This window comes from Maylandia zebra, linkage group LG19, assembly GCF_041146795.1.
Source record: "Maylandia zebra isolate NMK-2024a linkage group LG19, Mzebra_GT3a, whole genome shotgun sequence".
In the NCBI taxonomy this organism is placed as follows: Eukaryota; Metazoa; Chordata; class Actinopteri; order Cichliformes; family Cichlidae; genus Maylandia; species Maylandia zebra.
In genome coordinates, this window is record NC_135185.1 from 1,480,094 (window position 1) to 1,501,595 (window position 21,502).

General features: G+C 42.6%; 1 protein-coding gene across 1 annotated transcript in view; it reads left to right on the forward strand.

Annotated features, from left to right (window-relative positions):
• The first annotated feature begins 312 nt into the window (after window positions 1-312).
• The window catches only part of enpep (glutamyl aminopeptidase), a 44,427-nt gene continuing 23,237 nt past the window's right edge, over window positions 313-21,502 (forward strand). The window contains exons 1-14 of the mRNA XM_004564166.5: window positions 313-1,457; window positions 2,664-2,805; window positions 3,712-3,846; window positions 3,957-4,077; window positions 8,043-8,197; window positions 10,321-10,434; window positions 10,530-10,664; window positions 11,521-11,586; window positions 11,710-11,775; window positions 14,622-14,782; window positions 18,555-18,637; window positions 19,809-19,945; window positions 20,133-20,188; window positions 20,289-20,439. Coding sequence (XP_004564223.2) covers window positions 820-1,457; window positions 2,664-2,805; window positions 3,712-3,846; window positions 3,957-4,077; window positions 8,043-8,197; window positions 10,321-10,434; window positions 10,530-10,664; window positions 11,521-11,586; window positions 11,710-11,775; window positions 14,622-14,782; window positions 18,555-18,637; window positions 19,809-19,945; window positions 20,133-20,188; window positions 20,289-20,439 — 2,160 coding nt within the window. The 5' untranslated portion in view covers window positions 313-819. The remainder of the gene's footprint in view (window positions 1,458-2,663; window positions 2,806-3,711; window positions 3,847-3,956; window positions 4,078-8,042; window positions 8,198-10,320; window positions 10,435-10,529; window positions 10,665-11,520; window positions 11,587-11,709; window positions 11,776-14,621; window positions 14,783-18,554; window positions 18,638-19,808; window positions 19,946-20,132; window positions 20,189-20,288; window positions 20,440-21,502) is intronic.

Genomic DNA, 21,502 nt, shown 5'->3' on the forward strand with positions numbered 1-21,502 from the left:
ATATTAGGAATTTGTGCATGAACACCCTTACATATCCTAGACTTAGCTGTAGTTGATTTCAATGAAAATTCTACACCGTGATTAGTTTTCCAGTCAAAACATCATCTGTGTGGACAGAAATGATAGAAATTGATATTTCAGTAATGTCTTTTCCAGAGTTCACAGAACTGAGCAGGGGAAGAATATTTGTGGAAATTCTACCGTGGCTCAGTTCAATAAAACCATTGTTTTGGCTTCACATACGTCTCTGTTGCAATCACTGTTTTGACCAAAGACCACATGCTGACTCATGTCCAGATCATAGAGTGTTTCTGCAGTGTGTGCACTGTAAGAAGACAGACTGTGCTGCGCTGAAGCCGCTTTGAAATTTGACTCTGATGCTTCAAATTCAAACCAGACAACACTTTGACATGCACAGTGGTTCACATGTTAGATGTAGGCGTCATGTGTATTGTTTAGTTTCACGTGAGAACAACACGTTCAGTTTTGCAGCTTAGCATAGTTGATAAAAAAAGAACTTTAGCTGCTGATTTACAGGAAGATTGTAGATGTTTAACAGGAGGTGTGCTGAAAGCTCAAAGGACAGATTAAATCCTTCCGATTTCTGGCCGTCTGAAAGATTGATACTCTTCACTTCTCATTTTTCTCTCCACCCCTCAGCACCACAGAGGCAAGCCTTGATTCAGTTCACACAGCTAATTCAGCAGCCAAAGCCTGCAGCTCTGACCTCTGGTCAGCTAAACACTTTACCTTTAGAAAGCTGTGTTTTGTTTTTTGGGATTTTTTTTGTCAGGTGGACTTTTCATTTTGGGAGTTACCATGGTTGACAGCTTGAACATGGAGAAGCCAGAGAAGCGTTACTTTATTCGACGCAAGCATGCAGTCATCATCTGCATAACAGTGGTGTTGTGCTGTTTGGCAGTGGGCCTCGGGGTGGGTCTCTCTCGATCAAACAACACCACTCCTGCTGCCACCACCACACCAGCCCCCACAGCGGGGCCTACCCAGCCCCCTTCACCTGGCAGAGGGCCCTGCCTGCCTTCCACTGACTCCAGTGGGGACTGGAGGAATTTCCGCTTACCTGACTATGTGAATCCCGTCCACTACAATCTGCACCTGGAGCCGAACTTAGAGGATGACACCTACACAGGCACTGTTGATATCCAGCTTGAAGTAACCAAGCCCACCCGTCATCTCTGGCTCCACATCAGGGAGACATTTGTCAGTACCTTGCCAAGGTTGAAGGTGCTGAGTAGCCAAGGAGGACAGAGGGAAGTGGCAGTGAAAAGCTGCTTTGAATACAAAGCTCAGCAGTATGTGGTGGTGGAGGCCACAGAGGAGCTGCCTGTCCTGGACACAGGGGAGGTATACACCCTCAGTCTAGACTTCCAGGGTTGGCTCAATGGCTCTTTGGTGGGATTCTACAGAGTTACCTACATGGAGAATGGAATCACCAAGTAAGTCATGTGATTCAGTTCTGTCACAAACATACACAAACATCTTTATTAATCAAGAATTAGAAAAGAACAGAGCAAGAAGGCATAAGACATGTGAAATAGTTGCATCTTTCAAGAAAATTCAGAGTCGCCTTACAGTCTTTTCTGGAGGTATTAATAGGTGTTAAATAACTGTGGACATTCTATGCAATAGTTCATAAGTTGCAAATGTTGAAATGTTGGAATAAAACAAGTTCCGCTAAGAATGAAAACTAATTATTGAGTAATATTTTGTGTAAAACTTGTCTTCTGAGAAGCAACCAAGAGCAGGTTTATGATGGTTGTAAAAATTGGTGTTATCTGGTTTTATCTTGGATAAAAACCAGAGTCGTTGGTTGTGGCTCAGGAGGAACAGCAAGTCTTCTACTAACTGTTTCTTTCCTGGATCCTTAAGCAACACAGATATCGTCCACATGACTGCGGCTGTGGTCAGTGGATGTGGATAATTAATGGATCCTGCCCTCTGCATCACTCATTGGACATGGAGCTGAAAACGTTCTCTGACATCTGTTTCAGATTTGCTATCACAAGAACAGATACAGAATATCTTTACCACTGTATACCAAAACATCATTTTAGACTTAGTCTAGTCATCCTATCATATTTCACTTTACATACATATTTACTGATGACTTTACTTGTATTTCTTATGTAGCTGAGCTCCTTCTTTGATGGAATTTCTACACTAAAGAGGTCCAGGTCATTTTGTTCTATGACATATTTTATTGAGGTAGATTGTAGACTGTAACGTGGCTTAAATATTTAAAAAAAGGTAAAAACTATCAATAGAAGACTTTTTATAATTCACCAGCTATTTGGTCTTTACTTCTTCAGAGTCACTACATTATGTGGGATTTAAACAGATGTACGTTTTGGTTATGCGTCCTACTTTAAATGGAAAACCCCTGTAGTCTCCTAGTACTGCTGGGATTGGCATCTGGTACTTTTGTTTTCATTAGCTTGTATAGAACTAACTGAACAAAATAACTGAAAGATGTTATTAATCAAATATGACTGTTCTAAACTTAACTCTTTAGTTTAAATTGTCACATATTATTAGTTTTCAAAGTAAAATTTGCTGAAAAAGATTGTAGAACATTTGGTTTCAAACAATCTCCAATAATAAAGTTACATTTTCCAATAATCTGTCCTCGATTTGAACACCAGAAAGATTGCAGCTACGGATCACGAGCCAACGGATGCCCGCAAGTCTTTTCCCTGTTTTGATGAACCTAACAAGAAAGCCACCTACACCATCTCAATAACTCATGATGTTAATTACAACGTGCTGTCCAACATGCCAGTAGAGGTAAGTCAGCATGTGTGTTTACCATCACAATAGACTTTATGTGCTGTATTTAAATTGGAAACAATTGGTATTTGTGTAAAAGTACAGTGAGTAAAAGTCGTAGAAAAAGTATACATGCCTGAAAATGCAAAACAGTCAGTGGTGAATTTAGGTAATCTCAGTTTCACTGAACGCGCTCCTGTGATTGGCTGGCACATCATGGAAATGTTGGGGGTTGTTGTCCAGCGTTACATTTATCTTGGACAATATCAGCCTGATGGATGTTGTCCCAGCATGCAACAGCATCCACACTCGCCACAAATGACTCATAGAAAATCCTAAGCATTGTCCAACAGATGTTGAAAGACCTCAGCTGCCTTGTGAAATAGAGACAGCTCTGGCCCTAACTGTAGAGTTCATTAGTAGTCGAGCATGAACAGAGGAAAACTGATTTTTTTAAAAAGTCGCAATGATTCACTGTAATTTGATACATTTTTAACGATATTTACCAATTTTCCAGTAGATTTCTATGCATTTTAGTATTTTCAAGGTCAACAACTGTTTTGGTGTTAGGCACTTTACATGCCAGTTGTTTAATAGGGAGGAAGCAAGAAAATCCTCTCACTTAAGCTAGCTGTGTCTTCATGCATTATCATCCTTTGCATCCATTAGCATAACATCGTCTATCTTAGCATGTGATAAAAAAATTCAGTTGGTGTGGTGGTGAGTGACATTTTTTACCATCTAACTGAGTGTAGTGTAAACCTTGTATGTACACCTGTCACAGATGACAGTTACACAGTCAAGGTCAGGTTTATCAGTTCCTGCAACAGGACGATCTCATCTCAAAGCACAACAGTTGAGATGGTGCTCTTCTTGTGATAATAGGGCAGAAAATCCAAATAAATTTTTGCTGTCTATCTCCAGGGCTCCCCTCAGCAACTACTAGGCAATAAAATCAAAACCACCTTTCAGAAGTCTGTTCCAATGAGCACCTATTTGGTATGTTTTGCTGTGCACCAGTTTGCCTATGTAGAGAGAACTTCAGCCAGAGGAATTCCCGTGAGTTTACATTTATATGCCACTATTGCAGAGTATTGATAAGATTCATTAATTCACACTGTTGGATTTATACTGTCACACACTTTTTTGTATTTTTCATTCTTTTGCAGTTGAAAATCTGGGCCCAGCCAAGTCAGATCAGCACAGCTTTGTATGCAGTAAATGTAACCAAGCTCATTTTTGACTATTTTGAGGAATATTTCAACATGACATACTCCATCTCAAAATTGGGTAAATGGAACACTAACCAACTTCTGTGATATGAAACAAAAAACAACAACAAAAAAATCTGCCTCTGAGCCCAAGGCGGGTGGTATGTGTGTTAGCCTAAAGCTCGGGACCTCTGACGGGCTGGGGAGTTTGAGGGTTCTGCATATCACTTAGGTATTTCTTGGACTGCACTCTTCTGGGCAGAGACCTGTGATATGTGCTTAGAATCTGCTGCAATAACTCTTCCAGTGCAAGGGTTACAGCTCCTAATAATCCCGGGACCACTTTGGATATATCCTTCCACATAGATTTGGTGCTTGGGGCCTGTTCTTATGCTGCCATGACCAGAGGCTGAGTGCTGTCCTTATGATGCCATCCTCTTCCTCTGTCCCTCGATAGTGTAAACCCATGATGTCTTGACATGATTGGCAGATGCTTATTATTCCATCTGGGTATCTAATGACTGATAGGGTGTATGTATTGATGGTTTGGATCTTATCAATACTGTTCTGGCTTCTCAGCTCCCTTCTTGCGTTATTTGGCTGTTATTGACCTTCGTGCCTTTTTATCATGGTTCCTGTTGACCTGTGGAATACCTAGGTACTTGTATACAGTGGGTAAAATGAGGATTGAACATGTCACTAGTGTTATAAGAAAATATATTTCTAAAGGTGCTATTAATATGAAATTCTCACCAGTCCGTAAAAACCCATCCAATCTAGACAAAGAAATCAAGCCATAGATGTTCACAAATAAAGTATGATAAAGAGAAACGACACAAGGAAAAAGCATTGAGATGTATTTATTACTTAATTTAATAACTTTTGTTGATGATGATGGCTTCAAAACACCTCGTATATGGAGAAACTAGCTGCATGCATTGCTCAGATGTAATTTTGTCCTATTCATTCACACAAACAGTTTTCAAATCCTGAAGGTTCCACCGTCTATGTACTCTGAGATTTAGTTCATATCATAGATTTTTACTTGGATTCGGGTCAGGTCATTAGCTGGGTCATGCTAGCAGCTTTCTTTTCTTTCTCTGAAACCAACTAACACAGGGGTCAGCAACCTGCGGCTCTTTAGTCCTTATACTGCGGCTCTGCGTGGTTTGGGAAAATAAATTAGAAGTATTTAGCTGAAGTGTATTTTATTTATATTAGTTCTTTTTTAACTTGTAGTTCTAAATTGTTAGATTATTGTGATATTGAAATATAAAAAATACAATTATATTCTATTATTTCTTCATCGCTCAAAATAAGCGTCACACAAGCCGGTGTACCCGCCGAAACGGCGTGCATTTATCGAGACTTTCAACCCCAGGTAGGCCAGTTATGGATCTTCGGATCCACATTATGTCAGCGGCTGTTCTTCACTGTGAACTATGTTAAAAACAAACACCGCTCAGAGGTTCAGGAGCAGAAGTCCCATTGTAAACATATCACGGCAGACCCGACGATGTTTGCATGACAATGTTTCTTTATAGGCCACTTTTCACACACGGTTGTTGTACACATACCGCCGGCTGTAGCTTTTCAGCTCACAGCCCGACACACACCAACACAACAGCAGAGAGAGCACAGACTTTAAGGCGTTGTTAGATGTCTGTCTTTGTGATGTTGACTGGTTCTTGTTCTGGGAGGTTGTTGTGGTCTGCTGTCCACTAGCCACTTGGTGTTGGTGTCGTGTGTTGCCGTCTGTTTTCGGGGATATTCTTACAGAATTGTTCTGTTTGAGCTCTGTGTGAGTCAGCCCTCATAACATTCTTCCCTTGTAGTTGAGAGTATACCTCGGATGGATCTTTGGAGAACAGGCAATTTATTCTGTTGGCCAATGTTTCCTTGCTGTATCTCTTTAGCCTACTGGCCAGAGCTGTGAGACTTTTATCAGAAACTCAGCTGGAATAATAATATGGCAACAGGAGGAGACAGATGCCACTGATGGCAAGACATGAAAACGCCCTACAGTGCACAGAGGGTCCCACTTGAAGCTTAACACCCTAAGGCTCCATGTGGAAAGAGGAAGGGTGAGAATTAGTGAGCATGCAAGCCACAATCCAGGATGAAATATGGGGCATACAGGGGTCAGAGTTTGAGGAAAAACACACACATACCAGCCTCCAGTGGGAGAGAGGGAGATTTTTTTAAATTTGTTTTAACTCTGTCTCTCTGTGTTTTTTTTTTTTTTTTTAATACAAATCCCCCTCTCGCCCCTGCTGGGTTTTTTATAACATCTCGGATGTTGCTCCTGGGATCTGCTGGGGCCACTCGCCTAGCTTGGGGGTCACTGCACCGAGCGCTCTGTGTACCACTGGGACCGCTGTTACCTTCACGCTCCACATCTTCTCGAGCTCTTCTCTGAGCCGTTGGTATTTCTCCAGCTTCTTGTGTTCCTTCTTTCTGATGTTGCTGTCATTTGGTATTGCTACATCGATCACTACGACCGTCTTCTTCTGTTTGTCTAACACCACTATGTCTGGTTGGTTAGCCACCACCATTTTGTCCGTCTGTATCTGGAAGTCCCACAGGATCATACCACAGTCATTCTCCACCACCCTTGGGGGCGTCTAGCATTTTGACCTCAGGACTTCCAGTCCATACTCGGCACAGATGTTTCTGTATACTACGTATACTACTATGTCTTTCCTAGTGTGATGGACCTCAGCTTCTATGGATCTTGTGCTCAGAGCTTGTTCTTGTGCTGCCATGATTAGTGCTTCTGTGCTGTCTTTCAGTCCAGCTTTGTCCAGCCACTGGTAGGATTTCTCGATGTCAGCCACTTCCTCTATTCGCCAGTGGTACATACCGTGCAGGGGCCTGTCCTTCCATGATGGTTCCTCTTCTTGCTCCTTTTTCTTGGGTTTCTGCTGCCTGAGATATCCACTGGGCATGTGGTCATTTGTGGCCATCTTTCTTATGTACTCGTTATTATCCCGCAGGGTACCTGAACACAGGCAGGGCGTAGGTATTGATAGCCCAGATCTACCGTTCAGTAAGCTATCACGCCCATGATCGGATTCCCTGCTGGGATAATAAGCTGGCCAAAGAAGGAGACGGAAGCCACTGACATCAAGACCAGGAAGCTCCTGACCATGCATGGAGGGTTTCACCCCAAGTCCAGCACCCGAGGCTGTACTCAGGCAGCAGAAACCCAAATAAGAGGAGGAAGAGGAGGAACCATCATGGAAGGCAGATAGAGGAAGTGGCTGACATCCAGAAATCCTACCAGTGGCTGGACAAAGCTGGACTGAAAGACAGCACCGAGGCACTAATCATGGCAGCACAAGAACAAGCTCTGAGCACAGATCCTGCTGTGATAGGCTGGGGTTTATCACAGCAGGCAAGACCCCAGGTGCAGGCTGTGTAACGATGCCCCAGAGACAATCCAGCACATAACAGCAGGGTGCAAGATGCTAGCAGGCAAGGCATACATGGAACGCCATAACCAAGTGGCCGGCATAGTGTACAGGAACATCTGTGCCGAGTATAACCTGGAAGTCCCGAGGTCAAAAATGGGAGATGCCCCCAAGGGTGGTGGAGAATGACCGAGCTAAGATCCTGTGGGACTTCCAGATACAGACGGACAAAATGGTGGTGGCTAACCAACCGGACATAGTGGTGGTAGACAAACAGAAGAAGACGGCCGTAGTGATATACTTACTTTATACTTTATTGATCCCTGTGGGGAAATTCCTCTCTGCATTTAACCCATGCACTCAGTGAAGCAGTGGGCAGCCATTGGGTACCGCAGGGTAGCCGTTCAGTGGATTCAAACCCCCAACCTTCCGATCACAGGGCCACCACTCTACCTACTGAGCTATCCCTGCCCCTAGATAGATGTAGTGATGACAGAAACATCAGGAAAGAGGAACACGAGAAGCTGGAGAAGATATGGAAGGTGAAGGTAACAGTGGTCCCAGTGGTCATCGGAGGTAATCATGTATGTGTGTGTGTGGTGATTTGTACCTCTCTGCTGTTTGGATCCAGATAAGATAGCCATTCCTGACTTTGGTACTGGTGCCATGGAGAACTGGGGTCTTATCACCTACAGGGAAACCAACTTGCTTTATGATGAAAACCAGTCATCCTCTTACAACAAGCAGCGAGTTGCCAGTGTCATCGCACATGAACTGGTTCACCAGGTAATGTTTTGATATATTTTGATTAAACATTTTTCCTGAAAATGTTTTCTTCCACTTTGCTAAATTGCATACTTTATATTTTGTGCTTGAATGTAGTGACTAAAAGAAACATTTTAGAATGAATTACGTACCACTGAAATGCCAACTGTATGATACAATTCAGTTTAATTCAAGTCAGTTTTACTGAGCAAGAAATTAAGGAGAATGTGTGACTAGAATCTCACTCTTAGAAAAGAATGAAGGGGACCAGAGAAAACGACAGAGTCCAACATTAATTTGGGTCATAAACTAACATAGTGAAGCTCTGTAGGGCAAGCTCAGCCCGCTCAGCGGGGATTTCATCTTATGGTTAATAACAGAGCGGATCATGTGTCTTTTTCTTCTTCTATGGCAAACATTGTTTGAATTTTTAGACTGTTTTGATAGAGTTTGGGTGTTTTTGGTCGAGTTCTATAACATCAGTATTAAACATCACTAGTCATTCATCCTAATTTAAATTTTATGCAGCTAAGAGGAACAAGCATAAAACAGTAGCTCCATCATGGAGCCACTCTTGTTTGAACCAAGTTTTCTTGGATGAGAGAAAACTGGGAATACCAGTTTCTGTAAGCGTCGGGGTAGAGGTAGAGCAGCTCATCTGCTAATTGAAAGGTTGTTCAGACTGGCTGCTTCAATCTGATCCTTGGGCAAGATAAGGAACCCTAAGTTGCTTTCCGATGCATTCATCAGAACGGAAATGTTAAATATAAAGGATAGAAAAAAGTGTTTTTATGAATGGCTGAATGAGGCATGTAGTATAAAGAACTTAAGTAAAGTACAAAAGTGCCAGTCTGTTGACCATTTGTACTTGTTTACATTGATTGTGACTTGGTCTTTGGTTAGTTCAGGCCTCTACAGTATGTCACAATTCAGCAGTTGCAAGCGCAAAGACTCATTTGAGAATCCAGAGGTATAATTGAAAAATTCTTTATATGTTCTTCAACCTTTTGCATGATGTACATGATTCATTGCAACATATCAGATATTTGACAGGAATGGATGAGTTTTTCATTTAAAATTGCAGTTAAGTTGATGTTTACAAAACCCTCTTCTTACATGTTTTGAGCAATAAAGCTTTTACAGGGTAGTGCACTGCTGTGTTGGAATACTGAAGACAACTGTGCACTACTTTTTATTCACCGGTCTGCATTAGGTTTATATGGTGTTATTTTTGTGCCTCTATTCTGAGCACACGTTAAAAAAATGCAAGGGCAAATGTTGCATTTTGAGGAGAAAATTATTTTGAGTGAAGAAAAATTTAATTTGAGCGAACAAAATTCATTTCTGCGAACAAGAAATGTATTTCAGTGTTTGCTATCATCCATATACACACACAGTAACAGCCCCTCTCGCTCAGTTGTTGGCATTTGCTCTGTGTGCTCACAGACATCTGCAGACCTGCTCTCAGCATCTCTGCTCCCTGCGCACTCAACTCTCTGTACACCGTTATAAGTGTGCCACAAAAACAACCAATCACAGACTTGGATGCAAAAATTCTGATTGGCTGTTACGGTCTCCAATCAACTCGCTAGCTACTGCATTCCTACTGCTACTGCAGTTAGTATGTTTAATTATTTTATTTTGTTGGTTTTAATCGAGTTTTGTGGAGATAAACACAGACGACACGAGATCTCTCAATTATCACTCCTGGTTTATTCACTATCACCACACAACTGAATACTTTGCGCTCCAAAACACAGCAACCATTTCCTGTCCACTGGGGAAGTGGAGCCCTCCAGTGGTCCACCACAGTTTAAACCAAACCACTCCACTGGATTTAGCTACAGCTGTAGCCGTAACAGCCAATCAGAATTTTTGCATCCTAGTCTGTGATTGGTTGGTTTTGTGGCACACTTATAACAATGTAGAGAGAGTTTACGGTGGCCCCGAGAGGCCAAACAAACTGCGACTTAAGAAAACACCAGCAATAAGAAAAACGCTGCAAAAGCACACAAAACACAGCAGAAATAGGAAAAAAGAAAATGGAAATTCGTTTTTCCTATTTCCGTATTTGTTTTGTGTGCTTTTGTAATTTCTTATTTTGTGTGGACTCTTGAAACTCATGTCAGTTGTATTTTTTTCAGTGGTTTGGAAATATTGTAACTATGGATTGGTGGGATGACCTGTGGCTCAATGAGGGCTTTGCCAGCTTCTTTGAGTACATCGGAGTGGAATTAGCAGAACCAACCTGGGGCATGGTGAGTTCTCCTTTAAAGGCACATTAAAGATCCACCGAGCTATTACTGCCAGTCACCTGGAAGTTCTCAGTACCTGTGTTTCTGTGGTCTTACAGCGAGACATCATGATCATCAGTGATGTGCTTCCTGTCATGGTGGATGACGCTCTGCTGTCCTCTCATCCGATCATTGTAGATGTATCAACCCCAGCTGAAATCACCTCTGTGTTTGATGCCATCTCATACAGCAAGGTATGAGATCTCTCTGTAAGCACTCAGACAATAAAAGTTAACCATACTGTTACACTACATGCAAACAAGATCCAACATATATCACTCGTGACTGTGTGTGACAGATTAAGCACTTAAGATGAACAGAATAAATACTGGATATTATATTTGAATGGGTGGATGTAGATTGCACTATAAAAGTCCTGTGAGTTGTCAACAATACATTAAAATTGCTCTATGGATATCAATTGTGAGATTATTTTATCATGTTATCCTATGCCTATAATCGAAATGCGTGAATTATTATACTGCTGTAAGCCACACCATACTTCTTATTATAGAGAGTATAATTAGTATGTAGCCGTAGTTCTAGTTTGCATTATGCTTCTGAATGACAAAAGAATGTGAAAATCATTAGACTCATTAGATAGGTTTTAATTAACCTATATTGCTTTACTGTGAATGAGTTACTGTTCCATGACATTTCATACTGCTGAGTTAAGAAGAGAATACTGTGTGCAGAGAGCACATTCCACAGGAGCTTCACCCCCTCATTGGAAGCAGATAAACAGGGAGCCAAGGTCATAACTCAGGCTCACTGAGAGTTAGAGGGTATGTATCTTTAGGCTTTTACGACTAGGTGGGGGTCAACAGAGGCTATAAAGGTTTGAGTAACGCTCCACCCTTTTGAGATTTGCTGTCTCCCCATCCGGATGGTTTGTGCTCTTAAAGTGTTGAATTGTATGGAATAAAGGATTGTTGAGTGAGCATTTATACACCGAGTATTGTTCTTCCTTCAGCCCAAAGATCAAAAGAATTGGGAGGATTTAACACGGCCCATTTACCTTGTAATGAAAATTGTTCAACTTTTTTCCAGGGAGCATCTATTCTCAGGATGCTGGAGGACTGGATGGGCAGAGACGAGTTCAGAGATGGTTGTCGAGTAAGTCATAGACTCACAGCTCTTTTAGTATTTAAAAAATTGATGTTGCTCTTTTGATTAACATTAATTATAATTTCAAATCTCCCAGCAGCTGAGTAATCAAGTCTTTTTCTCATTCAACAGAAATATTTGAAAGACTTCTATTTCAAGAATGCCAAAACGAGCGACTTCTGGGCATCTCTTGCCAGTGTATGTTTGGACTTGCCCTTCAGTCTGTGCTAGTGTTAAGACTAAGAAAAATACACAATTGCTAAAAGAAAAAGGAAATATTTAGGGTTATTTTCTTAATCATATCAACACTTCAGGAAATTTCTTCAAGCAACTGAAATCCCTAAAAACATCGAGCTGCTAGACTGTTAAAACTGTTATGACCGGCTGTGTGCAGGCAGGAATAGGACCCAAGGTGCAGACACTCTGAGGCAAAACTTGAACTCAAAACAGCTTTAATGCTAAACTCAAATGTAAAATAACTGGACATATCAAAATAAACTTACACCGGAAGACTGACAGAACACACAGCTAGATAAACAGTAGATCACGACACGGACACAGAGAAACACAGGGCTTAAATACACAGAGGGAGCAATCAGGGAATGGGTAACAGGAGGGAAACACAGCTGCAGCAAATCAGGCCCAATGAGACAAGGGGAAGCGAAACCAGATACATTAACCTCAGGCAAGGACCTTCAAAATAAAACAGGATGGAGGGCTCGAAACAAACCAAACACAAGGAGCCAGAAACAAAAAAAGTTGCAAACACTGGAGCCTGGAAAGCAACAGAACAAAAACAGGCTCACGACAGGCGCAGGCGGCCAGGAAAAACAGTTCACCCAAAGTTCAGGGGGCCGGCCCGGAGGCTGACGGCACAATAGTCCAAACCCGGGCAGTTCAGGGGGGCGACCCGGAGGCTGATGGCCCAAGTGCCCAGAAAACAGTTCAGGGGCCGGGCAGGCGGGAGGCACCGGCGGCGACGGAGCAGGTCAGGAGGCTGGCCGGGCGGGGGGCACTGGCGGCGACTTAGTTCAGGGGGCCATCCATGACGGCAATGACGTCCAGTCATCGGCCTGGAAAGTGGACAGGACGTGCACGATGAGCAGGCCAGACAGGACGTGCAGGACGAGCAGGCTGGACAGGACGCGCAGGACCAGACGGCATGGAGACCTCAGGCACAGACGAAGCTAGACGGAGTGAGGCAGGACCAGGCGACGCAGAAGCTGAAGACACGGAGGCTGGACCAGACGAGGGTGAAGACTCGGAGGCTGGACCAGACGAGGGTGGCGCTGCCGGTGATGGCGTGGGAGCCATAAAGGGTGGTGCTGCCGGCGACGGCGTGGGAGCTGCAGAGGGTGGCGCCGTAGAGGGTGGCGCCGCAGAGGGTGGTGCGAGGTCAGAAACAGGTGCAGGTACGGGTGGTGGAGCTAACTGGTTCCCGGTCATCCTCACCTTGGGAGCCGGGACAGGCACCGTCAACGGCTGGGCCGCTGCTGTCCCCACCCGAGGAGCTAGTACGAGTGCAGCGACAGGCAGAGCCTCAGCCGGCCTGGACACCGGAGCAGAGACCAGCTGGACCTCAGCCTCCCTCACCTGAAGCACTGAAACAGGTGCAGGGAAATGCTGGGCCCGAGCAGGAACACAACAGGGCGAAGGAGCAGGCTCAGCAAACACAGTCTTTTTTTTTTTTTTCTGCCTGTCCCGTTTGGTTCTTTTGCCATAAGAATTATTGTATAGAGGCGAAGAAAGATGCCCAACGGATTTACTTTACCAAATGGACCATCCCAGCCTTGCCGTAATGGTCTGTTTGATTCACCTTTTATTGTTTATTTTATTTATTTTTTATTTTCACTTGCTAGATGCGGGACAGACTTGAATGAGGAAAAGAAAAGGGAGAAAGGAAGAGGGGGAAAAACAGTGGAGAAGAGGGACGAGGATAAAGGGCAAAAAAACAAAAACCAACAAAATAAGCAGACAAAAAAATACATATATCAATCACCTGAGCATGGACGCGCTTGTTTTTAAAAGGTTCCTTCATGTAATGATCTGCTAGAGGGTGTGGGGGGGCCACAGCCCCGTCCTCCAGGGCATGAAGCAGGTATGGAGGAGATCCAGACATCCAGAGGCCCCCAGAACACAAGAGACCAAGGAAGACCAACAGAGGGGCACACAGACTCATCTAAAATGTTTGTTAGCGTCCTACCACCACCACGTCTAACAGTCTCAACAGTCTCAACAGTCTTTGATTTAACAGTTTTCACAGTCTCAGACTTTACGTGGCCAGGTTTAGAAAAAACAGACTTGGCAAAAGTGGGTTTTAGCTTATTTCCACCACGATGAACAGTATTAGGACTAAAAATCTCAGAGGAATGTATATTGTCATTACCGTGAGGAGCTAAACCAAAACTGGCCTCCCAATCCAAATCATCATCGAGAAAAGAGATCCCGAAGGTGTCTGAGGTGAGATTATAGTCCTTTCTGTTTATTGGCTCAGGAGTGTGGGAAATGTTGTCATTTCAACTCACCACCACAAGTTGCTCAGAATTGTCCATATGACGGCGGCGTGGGCGCCGCTTTCCTCGGGAGGAGCAACGCTGTGTCAAGTTTTCTGAATCTCTTGTTAACATGATAATTCAAGAAGTAAGAGACACATGATTTTGAAACTGATAATGTTAGGTGCATCTACTAAAGATCACAAACGAGCTCAATTCTCATAGACCTCAACCTCAAGGTCAAGATCAAAGGTCAGGTTTTCTGAATGTCTCGTGAATGCAATAACTTGAGAATGACGTGACGTAGGATTTCAAAATTATGCCATACCTTCTACCAGCTGCATCTACCAGAAGGCTGAGGATTACCACTGGCGGCTGAGAGTAGTTTTAACCTGAGCCAAACTACCAGCATCCCAACCTCGGATATTTACTTAATACAAAGACATTAATATTGATTTATTACAAATATCTTAATCTAAGAGCATTAAAGTGTATTTGAAAAGTATTTACATTTTCCTTAGCACATAGCTAATTTACCCTCTCTGCATCCAGGTGAGTGGGTTGCCGATTGCAGAAGTCATGGATACATGGACCAAACAGATGGGCTATCCTGTGCTGGACCTGTCTGTCTCTGATACGGATGCCAGACTGAGCCAAAAGCGTTTCCTCTTGGACCCCAAAGCTGATACTAGCCAGCCTCCTTCAGATCTTGGGTATGAGAAAGAAAAAAAATAACCATGACAGCGTCCTCGGGTCATTGACCCAGCATTTGTGTCTCAGTATTTGTCCTCGTTCTAGTTAGTATTTAGTTGCAGTTTGTTTAGTGGTTTTAGTTGAATTTTCTCTGCATTTATAAGTCTTATGTGTTTTGTGGCTCATTGTGGATTTTATTCTTGAGAGTTTTAGTTTTTATTTTTAGTTTCTCGTGAAGGCTACTAAGGTAGTCATTAGCTTATGTGTATTTGTACCTCAGGTTTCCTCTTGCCCTCAGTGCTGTGTGCTCTACTGTGCCATGTTCTTTTCCAGTCATCCGACTGACTTTGTTACCGGCTCCAGCTCTGTCATTATTTGTATTTTGTGTTTCTGGGGCAGAAATTACACTGGACATAAATGCAGAATTTGCAGCTTTAACAATCTTCTGATATTTTGATAAGCAGTCCACCAAATCAGTGGTCCTCAACCCCTGGCCCACGGACCGGTACCAGTCCGTGAGTCGTTTGGTACCAGGCCGCAAGAGTTGAGGCTCGGGTGTGATATTTAGGGTTTTCAGGATTTTTATCGTTAACTCGGTTTCCCTGGGTCTTTTCCCGTGTTGTAGTTGTGTGTCTTATTTTGAAAGAAATATTTACACGTTACCATAGCGACTAGAGAGCATAAAGTGGCAGAGAGGAGGATCTTACTCTCAATGTTGTTGGCGCATTTGATCGTATCATTTTATTTTGCTGTATTTATCCGCCACACCTGAAAGGCTGGTCCATGAAAATATTGTCTGACATTAAACCGTCTGTGGTGCAAAAAAGGTTGGGGACTGCTGCACTAAATATCACAGCCCTCTTCCAAACTTTCTGACCTGGCTGGTAGTGAGGTTCCTTGGTTCAGCATTGACCAGCTAGCTGCTTATTCTGCTCCACGGTGCCCAGCAAGGTGGCCTGAGCAGATTTCCAGAGCTCGCGACACCAGCATAAGTGGTGCTGAACAGATGGGACAGTGCACTCACCCTTAACAGAAGGTAACAAAGGCAACTGATACCCCAGTGACGACTCAAGAGATGAGAGGCCAGTGTCAGAGGATGTCAGGGATATGTGCGGGAACTATATCAAGGCCAGTTGGTGCTCCAGGTGGACAGGTTGGAATAGACATCACACCGGAGGGCCAGCTCACTCTTAGTTAGGTCCAGTTGTCAGGATCTGTGGGGCGCAGATTGTGTTTAGCAAAACAGGACCCAAATGCACATGTAGAGATGGGATCTTAACAAAAGGCGAATTGTTTATTAATGCTGATTAATAACTATTCAAAATACAAACAAAAAGCAAAAGGGAATTACTGTAAGACTGACATTTGCAAAAAACAAGAGTAGGAAAACACTATAGGAACTAGAACAATAGAACCTGGGAAAGACACGAAGGGAGGTCAGCTGACGTTCCGGTGAGAGACAAAAAGGAACTCACACAATGGTCATGTCCAAATTCATAGGCTGCATCCTCCTGAGGACCCGGCCTTCGCGGTCTACGTGGGCCGGGTCCTCAGAAGGTCGGGTAGGCTGGAAGTAAATGACTGGGGAAATTGGACGGTCTAGCCTTCAGATTAGCATCACCGCTGTCTCGGTGGAGTTTAATAAACTCGGCCGTCTGCTCCTTGCTATCTAAAATATAACCAGACACTGGCGTAAACTCTCGACCGTCTCACACTTCTGTTTAATCAGTTTTCTGCTTGACGTTTATTCAGCTGTGTGAAAATCCCGGAGGAACCCACCCGGGGGATTAATAAAGTTTTGTTTTATCTAATCTAATCTAATAACTTTAATCTCAGCCAAACCGATTTACTCACGAACAAATAAAACACTGAAAAAAGGTTTAGGTTGTCTAAGTGACTTATATATTACGTTTAACCTGAGTAGCGAAACTCCGCGGTGATCTGAAAATGATGTGCCGGGAGTTGTGCCGTTCTCGGCGGCTTCAGTGACCCTCGAGCTCCCGGCTAGCTGTCGAGCTGGTGGGTAGCAGACGTCTCCGAAAACATCGAAGCACTTTGGCAAATATGGGATATCTTGATAAACCGAGCAGATATTTGATGTTTACACAGCTACTTTCTCACCTGAAAATATGTTAAAAGTTTATTTTGTGACCCAGAAAGATTAGTAAGAGTAATTTTAAAACTTAGTAGCGGCCGCCATTGTTGGAAACTGGAGTTTGGCTGGTCCGCGCTATGAATTCTGGGATATGGTAGGCCATGAAGGACCCACCCGACCCATCCTTCAAAGGGAAAAGGAGGACGCATTTGTCGGCTGTATTCGGAGGAGTCTACGAATTTGGACAGCCTTCGGCGCGTTGCTGTGACGTAATCGGTCTACAAATGCGGCCTCAGGAGGATGCAGCCCATGAATTTGGACACGACCATTAACTACACAGACAGGTGATGAGCAGACTGGAGACAGCAGGGGAACACAGCTGGAACGAATTAGATACAACGAGACAGGAGAAGCAAAACTAAACACAAAGCACATGAGACAAAGACTATCAAAATAAGACAGGAAACACAATAAACACAGAAAGATACCCAGACTCAAAACACAAAGCTGACACTGGAAGCGAATACCACGACCCAGAGACAGACAGCATGAGAGACACAGAGCGCGAAGGGAACCAAACATGGGGACGCTGTACACAGAACATAGAGACAAAACTCTGACAGACTGGACATAACAACAAGACTAAGTAAGAAAAATACTAAAACAAAGAGAAAGCTAAAGCTCAAGAGAAGCGTATTAAAGAAAGCTAAAATATCTAAAGTTGTCTGAATTACCCTAGAGATACATAAAATAAATACAAGTCATAATCACACAGTAACTAAACTATACCAATAGAGACTAGGAAACATAAAGTTTAAAACATTAAAGGGATAACAAAGTTTTAAAAAAAAGGGTTATAGACCCAGAACAGTGATACCACTCTGCCTGGCTTTTGGTCTAAGGATGGATACCAGAATGGAATTGGAGTCTTTGATCCAAAACAATTATCCACAGGAATTGTTTGAAGGCATTAGTATAACTGTGTTGTCTGCTGAGGGACGAAGGCAGGCGATGAAGTCCAGAGTCTGTTAGAAGAAGTCAGAGAAGTCCCGAAGAAAGGGAGGCGACTGCCTTGTTTTGGGCACAAACTTGACAGGTGGACAAATATTCCCTGACATCTTTTACCAAAGTCCCCCCCCCAAAGTTTTACCAAATATTGAAGAAATGAGTTGATGTGGTTTATACCTGGGTGAAAAGTGAAAGACCCGTTGACCTGTACAATTCAAGAAAACCCCTTTTGATTTGTCGACATTAATGACCGCATGCTACAGCATAATCGCTCTAATAGGATATTATGGTCGACAGTATCGAACGCTGCACTGAGGTCTAGCAGGACAAGCACAGAGATGAGTCCACTGTCAGAGGCCATAAGAAGATCATTTGTAACCTTCACTGAAGCTGTTTCTGTGCTGTGCTGAGCTCTGAAACTTTTAAGATCAACCATTCTGCTGCAGACGATCTGTTTATTGTTTTACAACTGCTTCAAGAATGTTTGAGATAAAAGGAAGCTTGGAGATCTTGGAGAGACAAAATTAGAGACTTTCTTGTGACTTATTGGAGCATTTAGCAGTAAAGGAGAGTATTTGTTGTTCTTGATGAAAAAGACTAAATAAGGACATGTTAGTTAAGTCACAGAATAGATAAAAAGTAAAAAAAATGTATGTGAATTGATCACTATAAATGTGTTTTTGTTCCAGGTACAAGTGGACAATTCCAGTCCAATGGCATTCTCTTCAAAGTGACAAAAACATGTCGCTTATGTTTAACAAAAACACAGCAGGTATTTCAGCTTAAATTTTTTGTGGTCATCTACAAAACATTTATTATAATGAAAAGCAAATCCACAACCAGCAGGCAGGACAGTGATATAAATGTTTTGCACTAAAAGCAAAGTTGAGATGCTGCAATTGATAGTACATAGTTTAGTTTTTATCTGGTATCTTCTTACATAGAGAAACATCTATGTTAAGTGCAACCAGTTGGATGGTAATAACTGTCCATCCATCCATCCATCCTCTACCACTTATCCAGGTTTGGGTTGTAGGGAGAGCAGTCAAAGCAGGGAAACCACCTCCTCTAGTTCATCCAAGAGGACACGAGTCATTACCAAGCTTGCCAACAAATAATCTCTCCAACGAGTCCTGCGTCTGCCCTGGGGCCTCCTGCCAGTAGAACAAGCCCAAAATACCTCATCTTGGACCTCCAAGATGAGGTATTTTGGGCTTGTCCTACAAGGATGCCTCCACCTGTCTACGAGGCATCCTTGTCAGATACCCGAACAACCTCAACTGGCGCCTTTTAATATGGAGAAGAAGAAACTGTACTCCCAACCCCTCTTAAATAGCTGAGCTGCTCATTATATTCCTAATGGAGAGCTCAGTATATATACCCAGAGTTCATGACTCATGCATTAAGAGAATTAATTGGGAAATCCAGGATCAGTACTGAAAAATCAGGCAGGCCATTCCTCCCGGTCACAAGCCTCCAGGTGAGTGTTGAAGTGCCCAGCACAACAGTGGAGTCCACAGGTGGAACACTGTTCACCATTCTACCCAGTGATTCCAATAATGCTGAGTACTCTGAACTGTTATTTGGTGCACAGTTACGACAGTAGGGACCCATTCCCTGATCTGATGGCACAGGGAGGCAACCCTTTTATCCACTGGGTAAAACACTGAACATGCAGTTATTGAACCAAGAGGATACAAGTAAATTCATCCCAGTCTGCCACCTCCCACTGAGGGCACATCTTGGGGGAAATAGATAGACACTGGTTCCAGAGCTTGAGCTGTGCTTTGAGGCGAGCCCAAATATATCTAGTTAGTATCGCTCAACCAGGGGATTTATCCCCACCAGAGAAGTGACAAGTAACAATTAACTTTAAACATCAAACTTTCAAACAGTACTGCTCATAATATTTCCTTCACTGTTCTTATAATGACTACTTTCAGAGCAAACCATCACCGGTTACTCACCATTAGCGGATGGGCTGCTAAAGGTTAACGATGATCATATTGGATTCTACAGAGTCAACCATGATGACCGCATGTGGACTGCTATTAGTCAACAGCTTCAAACCAACCATTTGGTATACCTTTCAGACCCCACTTGAACATAATAATATCTATTCTACACTCAACCAATCATATTGTAGATTTTATCTGGGTTGCTAAACTCTTATTATGGAGGAGTTAGAAAATGAAGAGGCAGAGCCAAACCATACCACAGCATTCATAGGCCTCACTGTTACTCTTTCTGAATCTCTTGTCCCCCAGGAGTTTGATGCAGCTGATCGCACAAGCTATATTGATGATGTTTTTGCTCTTGCAAGGTTGGATATCATCAAAACACTCAAAGAAATCTGCATAAACAAATCATTGATGTCTAATTGGAAATACAGAATACTAATCTTTTTTCTTTTAACTGTTTAGAGCGGACATTATAGATTACGGTCACGCCTTCAACCTCACTAAGTACCTGACAAGTGAGACGGAGTATATAGTCTGGGACCGTGTGGATGCCTCCATTGCCTATGTCCGGAACATGTTGTCTAGCAATGCTCTACTCTATCCAAAGTTTCAGGTAATCACAATGTTAACGCTTCTGTCTTTCTATGTATGATTCACATTTAAGCGCTCAGTTATTTAAAAGCAAATAATCATTGTAAGCAGAAACACAAATCACAAACAAAACAAGGCCACAGTATATAAACCTGTCAGTTTATTATTGCTGTTATTAATAAATAATATTAATACGTCTCAACTCATTTCCAACTTTTAATCCCACTATCTGCATAGTTTTTATAGCTGCAATTTAGATGATATTCTTGTGCTTTGGGTAAGACATTGAGTTTCCATCTGCAATGAAATGTGCAAGTTTCACATGCTTCGTTGATATTATTACCATTATATACACCAGGTGAGATAGTTTTAATCTCTCTTCTACATTATAATATCAACCTGTAGCATTTAGAAAAATGTCCCCAGGAAATAATGCTCATAACAGTGAGATAGGTAGAAATACTTATTAACTTATATATGCCATATATACAAAGTGTGTGTCTCCTTGGGTGTTCTGTGTTGGACTTTACCTTCCACATCTTCTCCAGTGGTTGCTACAGCACTTGGAAGCTCTTGGCATTTGTCAGTGTTCAAATGCTTCTTTGTGATACTGGTGTTAGCTGGGATTGCCACATCTGTCACGGCCTAAAGCAGATACCTCCTAATTTGGGCAGGAAAATTTGTTTCGCATTGAAAAGGTGGAGGTGGGAGAAGAATTTAGTTAACAAGCTCTGACGAGCTTCTCACTGGGCTTGGAAGGAATAAAAAGAAGTTGGAAGGAAGGAAAAGGTTTTGTTAATAATGTAGATCATCCAATTAGGTATGTATTTAGTGGGTTACATGTGTCTAAGGATATAAATTCTGACACCCCCCCCCCCCCCCCCCAAAAAAAAAAAAAAATTTAAAAATTGGATACATTAGTAACAAAGCTGAAGGTGATAAATCTGCAATATTAGATATGGCATGGTGAAAACTGTTAATGTTAATAGTATCATGAGTGTAAGAAGAAAAGATTAAGGCAGGATATCCTGTGCCTTACCCCCATCAGGGTAAAAGTTTACTTAAGTTTAAACTCAAGTATAGAA